The 11,145-nt window shown below is 60.2% G+C and overlaps 1 protein-coding gene across 1 annotated transcript in view; it reads left to right on the forward strand.

The window, feature by feature from the left end:
* LOC117903847 (E3 ubiquitin-protein ligase highwire) overlaps positions 1-10,922 on the forward strand; it is a 40,533-nt gene extending 29,611 nt beyond the window's left edge. Inside the window, exons 14-22 of the mRNA XM_034816305.1 lie at positions 1,994-2,107; positions 2,174-5,172; positions 5,235-5,716; positions 5,788-7,101; positions 7,175-8,707; positions 8,768-9,109; positions 9,178-9,642; positions 9,718-9,911; positions 9,976-10,922. Of these exons, the coding sequence (XP_034672196.1) occupies positions 1,994-2,107; positions 2,174-5,172; positions 5,235-5,716; positions 5,788-7,101; positions 7,175-8,707; positions 8,768-9,109; positions 9,178-9,642; positions 9,718-9,911; positions 9,976-10,465 (7,933 nt within the window). The 3' untranslated portion in view covers positions 10,466-10,922. The remainder of the gene's footprint in view (positions 1-1,993; positions 2,108-2,173; positions 5,173-5,234; positions 5,717-5,787; positions 7,102-7,174; positions 8,708-8,767; positions 9,110-9,177; positions 9,643-9,717; positions 9,912-9,975) is intronic.
* The last annotated feature ends 223 nt before the right edge of the window (positions 10,923-11,145 follow it).

The raw sequence follows: 11,145 nt of genomic DNA on the forward strand, positions 1-11,145 counted from the left end.
CAAACTTTTGTATGTAAATAAATATGAGTATGATGTTTGAGCCTGCAGGAGCGTATCAACATTATATCTTATGGGGCTAATCTTATAGCTTAAAGGAGGGTATCAAATGTTTCGATATTGAAAGCCACTCTTCTTCCTTCTTCCTTTGTTTCATTTTTTTGTGGGGTTAGGAGTGAACGATAAATGAATTGACGAATGTCGCACACATCGACAAAAGCGATCATGCACTCTCTCTCTCTCTATCTCCTCTCTGTCTTTTATCAAGTTGAAACACTCTTCCGCATTTCGTGCTGCGATAAAAAAAAAATGAATGAATGAATGAATTGAACGATGACATTGCAGCCATAGGGAGCACACACACACTCCACTCGCTCTCCACATTGTACACACTGTCCTCTCTCCCCCACGAACATTACACTCTTAACTCCATGGAACATCAAGTAGAAGGTATGGGATACATGCAATACATCATACATGCATACACATTTGCCACTTGACGCAAAGCCCTAAGAGAGCAAGAGAGTAGAAGCGGAGAGAGTACACAGGAGAGAGACTGACTGCCTTACCTACCTGTTGATAAACATGGCCTCCAAACTCCAACTTGTTTCCCTGCACCGCCGCTGCGCTCTATTTCCATTCGTGTGAGTGCGTGCCCGTAAAGGGGTGGGGTGGGGCTTGGGCAGGAGCTGCTGAATGAGTTAAGCGGTGTGTGTTGGTGTTGGGTGCGGGGGGGCTTGGAGTTGCAGTGGAAACGTGTTTTCCCACAGGTAGGCTGCGGCAACACTTGGTTTGCTTTCCTTTGTTCTTGCTGTTGTTGTTGTTGCTGTTGCTATTTGTGTCTCCCCCTTTCCATTCCTTTCTTCTCCCTCTCTCTCTCTTTGGCCAGTGAAGCGCAGGGTTGGCATTGCCTTGCTCATTCTGTCTGCATCTCCCTCAGACATGTGCGCAGTGGTAATCATGGTGGTGGTGGAGCTGACATTATCATTTTCGTTGGAAAACTTCACTCTGGCCCCACATTCCCATTCCGATTCGGATTCCCATTTTCAATTCCATTTCATTTGTATTTATTTAGTTTGGTATTGTTTTATTTGCTTTGTTTCCATGTTTGTTTCCACTCAAACATAAGCCTCCTGCCCCTTTCTTTCGATTTCCTAAAGGTCTTCAAGTGCCTTCGCTGCCTACTCTCTCTCTCTTTCACTCCTTTAAATATGATTGTACATCACACAATGATCGGATCCTGTACAAAAACTATAGCCAGATAAGTTTTAAAACCGAAAGTGCTCCTACAATATCAGCACTTTCACATGTGAGGTGTAATCATTTTGTTGAATTTCTGATGAAATCAATTTCACACGTGTGGGTTGGTGGAGGCGTGTCATCGACGATCCATAAGCAGTTATCTTATCTTGCATATGCCCTGCATTTGAGATGGAACGGTTCCCGTTCCCGTTCCCTCTCGCCTCGCACATGTCCGTGCGTGTTGGATCACGCATTGTATTGACTCACGCACACAAACGCATCGTGCATCGTGCATCGGGCATCGGGCAGCGCACCGCCTGCTGCGACAAGCGATAGACGAACGTGCGTTCGGTGCGCTTCGTTCCTCTCGCCCGTCTATCCCCTACGTGCTGCACTCCTTCCGCTCTTCGGCGGAAGGCAGCGGTGTGACCGCTTTGATGCTGTGATTCTGATTGGATTCAAAATGGATTGGAATCGCTCTGCACCCCCAAAAGAGTTCATCAAAAGCTGAGCGAAGTGAATGCCCTCCAATGCAGTACATCTACCTGTATTTTGTCTTGACTTCAGTTGAGTTTTATTACACAGATCAAGACATAATCGTTACTCTCCCTTTGCTCTGTGTAAGTGCAGCCTTCAAAGGTTGTTTTTCTTTTGACGATAAGCAAACGAAGGCAACGCCATTTTTGGTTGGGATTTTCCGTGCATTTCCTTATCTTGAGCCTTATCTGAACCGACTTTCGTGTCTTTCTTGCAGCTCACAATCCAATGAACGGCAATTCCTTAAGGACTTTATCAGCGGTGCACCTGGCTCCTCGGGTGCCCGACTGGCGGCCTGGCTGCAGCCAGAGTCCCGCCTGGATCCCAACAAGTGAGTCACCATCCCCCCCTGCCCCACATTTCCAGGGCCTAACCTTTGGCCCTTTGCCATTTGCAGATGCGAAATGAATCCCATCACGGAGCCACTGCGCTACGGCTGGCCCACCCAGGTGACCATCACCATCAGGGACCAGTATGGGGACGCTGTGCTCGTGCCCGAGCTGAAGGTGGAGATCAAGGCCATACCGACGGGCCCGGGTCCCCATGGACCGGGCGGTGTCGGGGGCGCCAATATACTGCGCATGCGTCGCGCCTCCTGCGCCACGTCGGCGACGGACGCGTGCCTGGGCGGTGTGGCGCCGCCGCCGCGCTTCAACTACGAGGTGACCACCAAGGAGCGGATGTGCTTCAAGGCCATCACCTTCATGAAGCCCTTCACGAACTACTCGTTCGAGGAGCTGCGCTACTCCAGCCCCGTCCAGACGCGCACCACGGACACGCTCAGCGCCCGCGACATGGAGGACGGCACCTTCAGTGTCCAGTGGACGCCCAATTCCGTTGGCGGCTACTGCCTGGCCGTCATCATCGACGGCATCCATCTGGAGGAGGTCTACCGCGTCGAGGTCAAGGAGGGAGTCCTGCCGCCGCCCACGCAGCGCAGCAGCGCCACGCGCCGCCCGCAGGCGCCCAGCAAGCTGCGACGCTTTCAGGTGCGCCACAGCGCGGGCCTCCGCATCCGCTCCCATCCCACGCTGCAGTCGGAGCAGGTGGGCGTGGTGCGGCTGGGCGGCATCATCTCGTTCATCGACGAGATCGAGAACGACGACGGCATCTGGCTGCGCCTGTCCACGGAGTCCATCCGGCAGCACTGCACCATGGGCTGGTACCCCACGGAGGCCTGGTGCCTGCAGTTCAACCAGCACCTGGCCAAGGTGCTGCTGCAGCCCGTGCTGGACGCAGGAGGCGGCACCAAGGATGCCCAGGGAAGCGCTCTGGCGCCAGCCAGTCCCACCGGCGGCTGCAGCGGCGACGCCAGCCCCGAGCCGGAGCCCGAGCACAGTCCCCCACCGAGCCCCGTGCTGCCCAAGTCGCCCGTTGTCCAGCGCCGCTTCCTGGGCGGTCCCGTCAACACGAATCCCTTCCTCTTCCCCACCAAGCGGGAGCGTCAGCGAGAGCGCGAAAGGGAGCGAGAACGAGAAATGGAACGGGAACGAGAGCGCGAGCGCGAGAGGGAAAAGGAGCGAGAGCGAGAGCGGGAGGAGCGAGAGCGAGTGCAGCAAATGGAGCGAGAACCCGACCAGGATGTGGACGTGGAAGCTGAACTGGAGCCAGAGCTGGCAGGAGCGTCTGCCCCGCCGCCTGTAGCATTCGAACAGGACAGGGAGAGGGAGCGGGAGAGGGAGCCGGAACTGGCGGGAGCGGCAGCAGCGTCGTCGTCCTCCTCCTCGGCGGTGGCGGCCACGGAGCTTCTGCCCGCCAATCTCGGCTCTGCCATTGCCGGTGTGGTCGGTGGCGGCGCCATCCGGCTGCAGGCCCTGCAAAAATGGTTCAAAGGCGATGCCATCGAGGGTGCCCAGCATCAGCATCAGCATCAGTCCCATCATCCAGGACATGCCCAGGAGCCCGGCCACATGGAGGCGTCATTTTCGCAGTCCCCGCCGCAGCACGCGGGTGTCTCTGTGCGGGAAATGGTGAGGGCCATGGGCCAGGAGGGACACTCCCCTGGCTCCGGCTCTGGCTCTGGCTCGCCCTGCCCATCGATGCGGGGCAATGGCAATCGAAGCAGCAGTCAGCCGGAGCAGCAGCAACCAGCAGGAGCAGCAGCAGCAGCAGCAGCAGCCGAGCCAGAGTTCAATTTGGCCAGCATGCGGCGACCCAACTACACCGCCAGCCAGACGGCGGCCCTGCTGTCGACGCCCAAGCACACGCCACGTCGGACGGCCGCTGGGGTGGCGGCTGCCGCGGCAGCTGCTGCCGTGCAGGAGGCGGTCTCCGGCCTGGAGGATGATCTCAGTCTGCTGCAGATAACGACCACGACAACGGGCACGGAGCAGCAAAGCGAGCTGCAACTGGCATCCACATCGGCAGCAGCCACAGCCGCAGCCACAGCCGCAGCTGCTGGTTCCGCCGTGGCCTCCACGTCGGGTTGCGCGAGCTCCAAGCGCAACGCCATGGGACCCATCAAGCGGGCCATGCCGCCGTCCTTTGCCGAGAGCATTCGGGCCGTGTTTGCCGCTCTGCTGTGGCACGAGGGCGTCGTCCACGATGCCATGGCCTGTGCCAGCTTCCTCAAGTTCCATCCCGGGCTGCCCAAGGAGGGGGCCACCGTGGTGACGCGCCGCGGCGACTCGGGCGATGCGCGGCTGCAGCTGTCCCGCGAGCAGAAGGCCCAGCAGCGGCACTCGGTGGAGGTGGCCAATGCGGGGCACTACCTGAACATACGGCCCTCCACGCTGGAGACGCTCACCAAGAGCGGCAACAGCTCGCTGCACAATCGCAGCAAGCATCGCAAGAACACCTCCCCCGACGAGCAGCAGCAGCAGCAGCAGCAGCAGCAGAAGCTGCAGGCACTGCCGGAGATGGTCAGCGTGCTGCCGCCGGCGCTGCGGTGCCTGGTGTACCTGTGGGAGCAGATCTGCTCCGGCTGCGTGCAGATTGTGCAGACGAATGGCCTCGAGCAGCCGCGCCAGCCGCGCCTGCTCTCGCCCATCCACCACGCGGACGGGCACGAGGCCAAGGAGGGCAAGCTGGCAGGTGGCGGCCAGCACATGGAGCAGGGTGCGGCGGGGGCCGGCGAGAAGGAGGCCAAGAAGACGAAGCGCAAGAAGAAGGACGACGGCAGCTGGTGCGAGATCTGCGAGCTCTTCCTGCCCATGCCCGTCACATATCACATGCGGATCGCCCATCCGGGCTGCGGCAAGTCCGCCAAGGGCAAGGGCTACAACTCCGTGGGCATCTTCTGCGAGGGCTGGGCGGGCAACTGCGGCGAGGGTGGCAAGGGTGCCTCCTCCTGGTTCCTCATGTGCGACACGTGCCGCGACCGCTACCTGGCCAGCTGCCGCAGCACCAACAACATCAACAGCGTGGCCCGCGGCCAGGAGGCCCACTCCGCAGAGGGTGAGTCCTGCCAGCCGCCAGGGGTGTTCCTTTGCTCTAATCTCTCCTTTGTCCTGTTGCAGACAATGTCCTCAATCTGTTTGGCGTGCGCTCCACGCTGATTGCCAATGCCGAAGTCTACACCACAATGCGCGAGAATGCCACGTTCCTGCTCGAGCTGTGCTCCAGCTTCAACAGCAGCAGCAGCAGCAGCAGCAACGTTCTGGCGCGTCGCTCGCCCCAGTCCATGGCCATGCCGGTGGTCATTGAGCATCATCATCACCATCATCATCCGCACCATCCGTTGGGCGTGGCCGACCTGAAGCCCGGCACCAGCCGCAACAGCCGCATGGCACGCCTCAGCGGCGGACCCAAGTTCGGCACCGGCGCGGGTGTGGGTGGAGCCTTTCGCAAGAGCTTTGTGGGCGGCCCACCGACTGCCCCGGACAACCTCTGGCTGGCACCCGAGAGCTTTGCGTGCTTGGAGTGCCTGGGCACGGCGGGGCACGAGGATCCGCCCTACGAGATGTTTGGCCTGGGACCCAACGACAATGCCTTCGACAGGGTAAGCGAAAGAGTCTTCCAATTGAATCCCCAATGATGCTCATCCTCCCTCTCTTCCCCCCCCCTGGGCAGCCACTCTCTGAGATCTCGTACGAGTCGTGCGATCCCAACAACTACGATGTGGGTGGCCCCTTGGCAGCGGGCACGAGCGCAGCAGCCGCCGCCGCCGCCGCCGCTGGTGCCGTGTCCAAGTTCCATCGCAGCTACTCCATGGGCCAGGGCTGGGCCTCGCTGGTGCAGCAAGCAACACAGGCGCCACAGCAGCAGTTGCCACAGCAGCAGCAGCCACAGGCCCCACAGCAGCAGCAGCAGCAGCAGCAGCAGGAGACGCCGCCAAAGGTTGTCTACCGGCGCAGGAATAACTTGAGCAGCGAGAGCGAGGGCGCGCGGCTCATCTGCTACCCGTCGGAGCACCTGCGACGCCTTGTGCCGCACAAGCTGCTGGCCAGCGTCACTGTGCTGCAAACGGCCGCCTCCACCTCGGCCGCGGCAGCAGAGGGAGAGGCCCAGGCCCACAGTCCAGGGCCAGAGCAAGTCTCAGGAGCCGGAGGAGCAGGAGGAGCGGCTGGCAGCTCTCTGCTGTCCCGACCTGCCATGGCATTCATCACGCAGAAGCACGAGCTGGAGCGGCTGCGGGCGGCCATGCGGCGCAGCCTGAGGATCTCCGTGTGCCGCAGCTACTCCCTGCAGGCGCTCAACTGGCTGCTGCGCAGCGTCACCCAGGGCGTGTGCCTGCACGACCTGATGTGGTGGTTCGTCAGCGCGCTGGAGACGGCCGTCACCCATCTGCCGGATGGCCGGTACGAGGAGTCGCCGGACATGGCGCTGGAGCATCCGGCAGCGTACACACAGATCAGCGGCCGCTTCGCCCATCTGATAACCCAGTCGCTGCACGTCCTGCTGCAGTCTGTGGCCGACCTGACGCTCCACTTGCCGCCGGGCTCGCCGCTGCAGCGCGTGGCCATCCAGTGCTTTGGCATACGCTTCCGGCAGGCCGACCATCAGTTCCTGCACAGCTCCCACGTCTTTGGCAACATCTCGAAGATGCTGTCGAAGTCGGACGAGCAGAACGACGCCATGGCCGTGTCCACGCTGCTCAAGTCCGACTCCCACTGCGACGTCGTCGAGCACAATCAGTCCAGCGGCGGACCCGGCGGACCCGGCGGCCGGGTCATCTGCTACACAGATCTCGCCGGCATGTTCGACATTGCCGTGTCGTCGCGGCCGGCGATGGCCGAGTCCCTCACGGACAACTCCACGGAGACGTTCTGGGAGAGCGACGAGGAGGACCGCAACAAGGTGAAAATCATTGAAGTGTCCCTCATCCGGCTGACATACGCGTGCCGCTTTCTGCTCGTGCACATCGACAACAGTCGCGACATTCAGGTGAGTCGCTCGCAGGAGGCGGAAGCATCTCAGCGCAGAATCACTCCAGCATTTTCCCTTCCATTCGCCACAGAACAAAGTCCTCAATGTCGGCTTCTATGCGGGCCAGTCGCTGGGCGACACGAACCTCGTGAAGTCGGTGGATGTGGACTCGAAGGCGTGCACCTGGATCTCGGCCAAGATCAGCGACGACAGCTGCACCCACTTCCGGCTGGAGCTGCACGGGCCCGAGAACACGCTGCGCGTGCGCCAGATCAAGCTGCTGGGCTTGCCCATCCAGCAGCAGGGACAGCAGGGGCCACAGTTCCAGACCATTGGCGAGGGCATGCGCCTCGGCATGGGCATGGGCATGGGCATGGGCCTGGGCATGGGCATGGGTCTGGGCTTGGGCCTGGACGAACCCTTTGGCAGCGAGCCAAAGCCCTACATGCGGCTCAGTCATGCCTCCCACATCCAGCAGCAGATCTGCGAGGCGGAAACCCTGCGCGTCTTTCGCCTGATCACCGGCCAGGTGTTTGGCAAGCTCATCAGCAACGTGAACGCCGTGCGCAGCAGCGAGGAGCCGCCGCCGGAGGTGCCCGGCCCAGCCGGCAGCAGCGGCGGGAGTGCTGCAGGTGCCGGCGGCAGCTCCCTGCTGGCCGACTCCCTCGACCTGCGCGAGCACATGGTCGGCATTCTGTTCTCGCGCAGCAAGCTGTCGCATCTGCAGAAGCAGGTGATTGTCCACATTGTGCACGCCATCCGGCGGGAGGCACTGCGCGCCAAGGAGGACTGGGAGCTGGCCAATCTCGCGCACGACCTCAGGAATCCCATGGAGGCGGCGGCCGCAGCCCTGCCGGGCCCCCCGCTGCCGCAGCAGGCTGGCGCCGGCAGCGGGGAGAGCAGCGCGGAGCGCAGCGTCCGGGCGCCGGACACGTACTGCTTCGAGATGCTGAGCATGGTGCTGGCCCTGTCCGGCAGCGTCGTGGGTCGCTCCTATCTGTCCCAGCAGCACGGCCTGCTGCGCGATCTGCTGGGACTGCTGCACACCGGCAGCGATCGCGTGCAGCGCCAGGTGACGGCCCTGCTGCGGCGCATTCTGCCCGAGATCTCGCCGGAGAGCTTCGCGGATCTGTTGGGCGTGCAGCGGCTGCCGCCGGCCGACTACAGCATTGCGCACCAGAGCGGCAGCGACTTCGACATGAGTCGTTTGGGGCTGCTGGACATCTTCCTGGCTGTCATAGCCAAGTCCCTGCAGCTGCAGGTCAAAGTGAAGACCACAGCGGCCACGGCAGGCAGCAACGGAGGAGGAGGCGGAGGCGGAAACTCGGGCCAAGGCCAGCAGAAGCAGGGACAGCAGGAGAAGACGCCGGCCTTTGTGCGGCTCTGCAGCTCCCTCGATCTGTCCGTGCAGCAGCTGCGCTCCCGTCCGCCCACAGGCGAGGCCCAAGTGCCGGCCACATCGGGCGCTGCCGCAGCCGCTGCCGCCGATCCCTTCCAGTTCGAGCTGGCAGCGCCGCCCAGAAAGGAGTCCAAGCGGAATCTCAACCAACGTTGGTTCCTCAACGGCGTCATCTCCACCAAGCAGGCCGAAAGCATTATTGGCCTCATCCGGGATCTGGCAAGCGTAAGTCTGAATCGAGCGACTCCTGGGACTTCCCTGACGATTCTCCCCCTCATTCCACAGGGTAAGCTGAGCGAGAAGTGGTCGCAGACGACGAAGGCGGCCATTGCCGAGTCCGTGTTGAATCTGACGCGGCTCGAGGAGATCTATCGCACGCCGGAGCACTGCACCAAGACGTCCACGTTGTGGCTGGCGCTGGCCAGCCTCTGTGTCCTCGAGCGTGACCACGTGGAGAAGCTGTCGTCGGGGCAGTGGTCCAAGGTGTGCGACACCCGGCCCATGTGCAGCAATCACGACGATGGCGAGACGGCGGCCATCATTCAGTGCGAGACATGCGGCTCCCTTTGCGGCGACTGCGATCGTTTTCTGCACCTCAATCGCAAGACTCGGGCGCACAAGCGAACGGTGGGTGGAGAGCAGTCCAGGCCACGCCCAACGAGGCACTAAACCGAGCTCCAAATTTGTATTTTTAGGTCTGCAAGGAGGAGGAGGAGGCCATACGCGTGGAGCTGCATGAGTCGTGCGGCCGTACGAAGCTCTTTTGGCTGCTCGCGCTGGCCGACTCGAAGACGCTCAAGGCCATGGTGGAGTTCCGCGACGGCAGCCACACGATCATTTCGGGGCCGCAGGAGGCGGTGGGCCGATGCCGCTTCTGCGGCCTCACCGGCAACTCGGGCTTGCTGGAGATCGGCAATGTGTGCGCGGATGCGCAGTGCCAGGAGTATGCGGCCAATTCCTGCCTCAAAACGAAACCCTGCGGCCATGCGTGCGGCGGCGTTGTGGGCGAGGAGAAGTGTCTGCCCTGCCTGCAGCACGTGTGCCATGCGCGGGAGAACGAGCTGGCCGAGGAGCAGCACGATCCGAAGCTCACGCAGGACGCGGATGACATGTGCATGATCTGCTTCGTGGAGGCAGTCTCCTGCGCCCCCTCCATACACGTGAGTGTGGAGGCAACTCCAACTCTGCGAATCCCCGCCAGAAACGTGTCCTAATCCAATTTCTCTCTGTTGCAGCTGGAGTGTGGACACGTGTTCCACTTTCATTGCTGCAAGGCGGTGCTGGAGAAGCGCTGGAGCGGACCACGCATCACGTTTGGCTTCTCGCTGTGCCCCATCTGCAAGGCGGACATCCACCACCCGCTGCTGGGCGACATTCTGCAGCCGATCAATGCCCTCAAGCAGGATGTCAAGCGCAAGGCGCTGATGCGGTGCGCAGAACCACACTTGACCCACTTCCCAATTAGTGTTATAATTATGCCAAAATCATTACAGCATCAAGTACGAAGGCGTTGTCAAGGACACGGAGAGCAAGGACGCGAATGTGACGCAGTTGGCCATGGACCGGTATGCGTATTACGTGTGCTTCAAGTGCCAAAAGGCGTACTACGGCGGCGAGGCGCGCTGCGACGCGGAGATCGGCGAGAAGTTCGATCCCGAGGAGCTCGTGTGCGGCGGCTGCTCGGATGTGGCACGCGCCCAGATGTGCCCCAAGCACGGCACCGACTTCCTCGAGTACAAGTGCCGCTACTGCTGCTCGGTGGCGGTGTTCTTCTGCTTCGGCACGACGCACTTTTGCGACACGTGCCACGACGATTTCCAGCGGCTGACCAACATACCGAAGATCAAGCTGCCGCAGTGCCCAGCCGGCCCGAAGGCCAAGCAGCTGCTGGGCGACGAGTGCCCGCTGCACGTAATGCATCCGCCCACCGGCGAGGAGTTCGCCCTGGGCTGTGGCGTCTGCCGCAATGCCCAAACGTTTTAGCCACGGACCAACACAGAGTCCGATCCAGAGCCAGACTCGCTCGAGTACGACGACTCGGACGATGAGCGGGAGGCAGAGTTGCCCGGCTACTGGTGCACTGGCATGGAGGATGACTCCCAGACATATTTGTAGACGAACTTAACTCGTATCCATAAATGTAGCTGCCCCCCACTCCAGCGTAATTAGTCAGATGCTATTGATGTCTACATATGGGAATGACAATTGCAAAACGGATATGGAAATGGATATGAAATGAAATGAAACATTATCCAAGGCATGCCAAGGGATGGTCGTAATCAAACTTAGAATCAAAACAAACCGAAACAAATCCCTGAGACTATTCACCCATAAAACTAAACGTATTGATGTGTACTTAGATGCTAAATATGAATGAGAAACATAAACATAAACAGACGGAACGGAATGGAACGGAATGGAGCGGAACAGACATGGATATGGAACACGAGACTCACATGAGAGAAACAGATGAAGATACGGATACGGATAGGGAATCCGCTGAATTGATATTATCTAGGGTAGAGCATTACGGATAGGAGTTAGCGAATAAACGGATAAAACGGATAACACGGATAATGCCTAATGGATAGCGGTGGTTCGATTATATCCATTTGCAATATTATTTCTAATACTCAAAATTGTGTCCAACGAAACTTGATTTA

The sequence above is a fragment of the Drosophila subobscura genome, chromosome A, assembly GCF_008121235.1.
Source record: "Drosophila subobscura isolate 14011-0131.10 chromosome A, UCBerk_Dsub_1.0, whole genome shotgun sequence".
Lineage (NCBI taxonomy): Eukaryota > Metazoa > Arthropoda > Insecta > Diptera > Drosophilidae > Drosophila > Drosophila subobscura.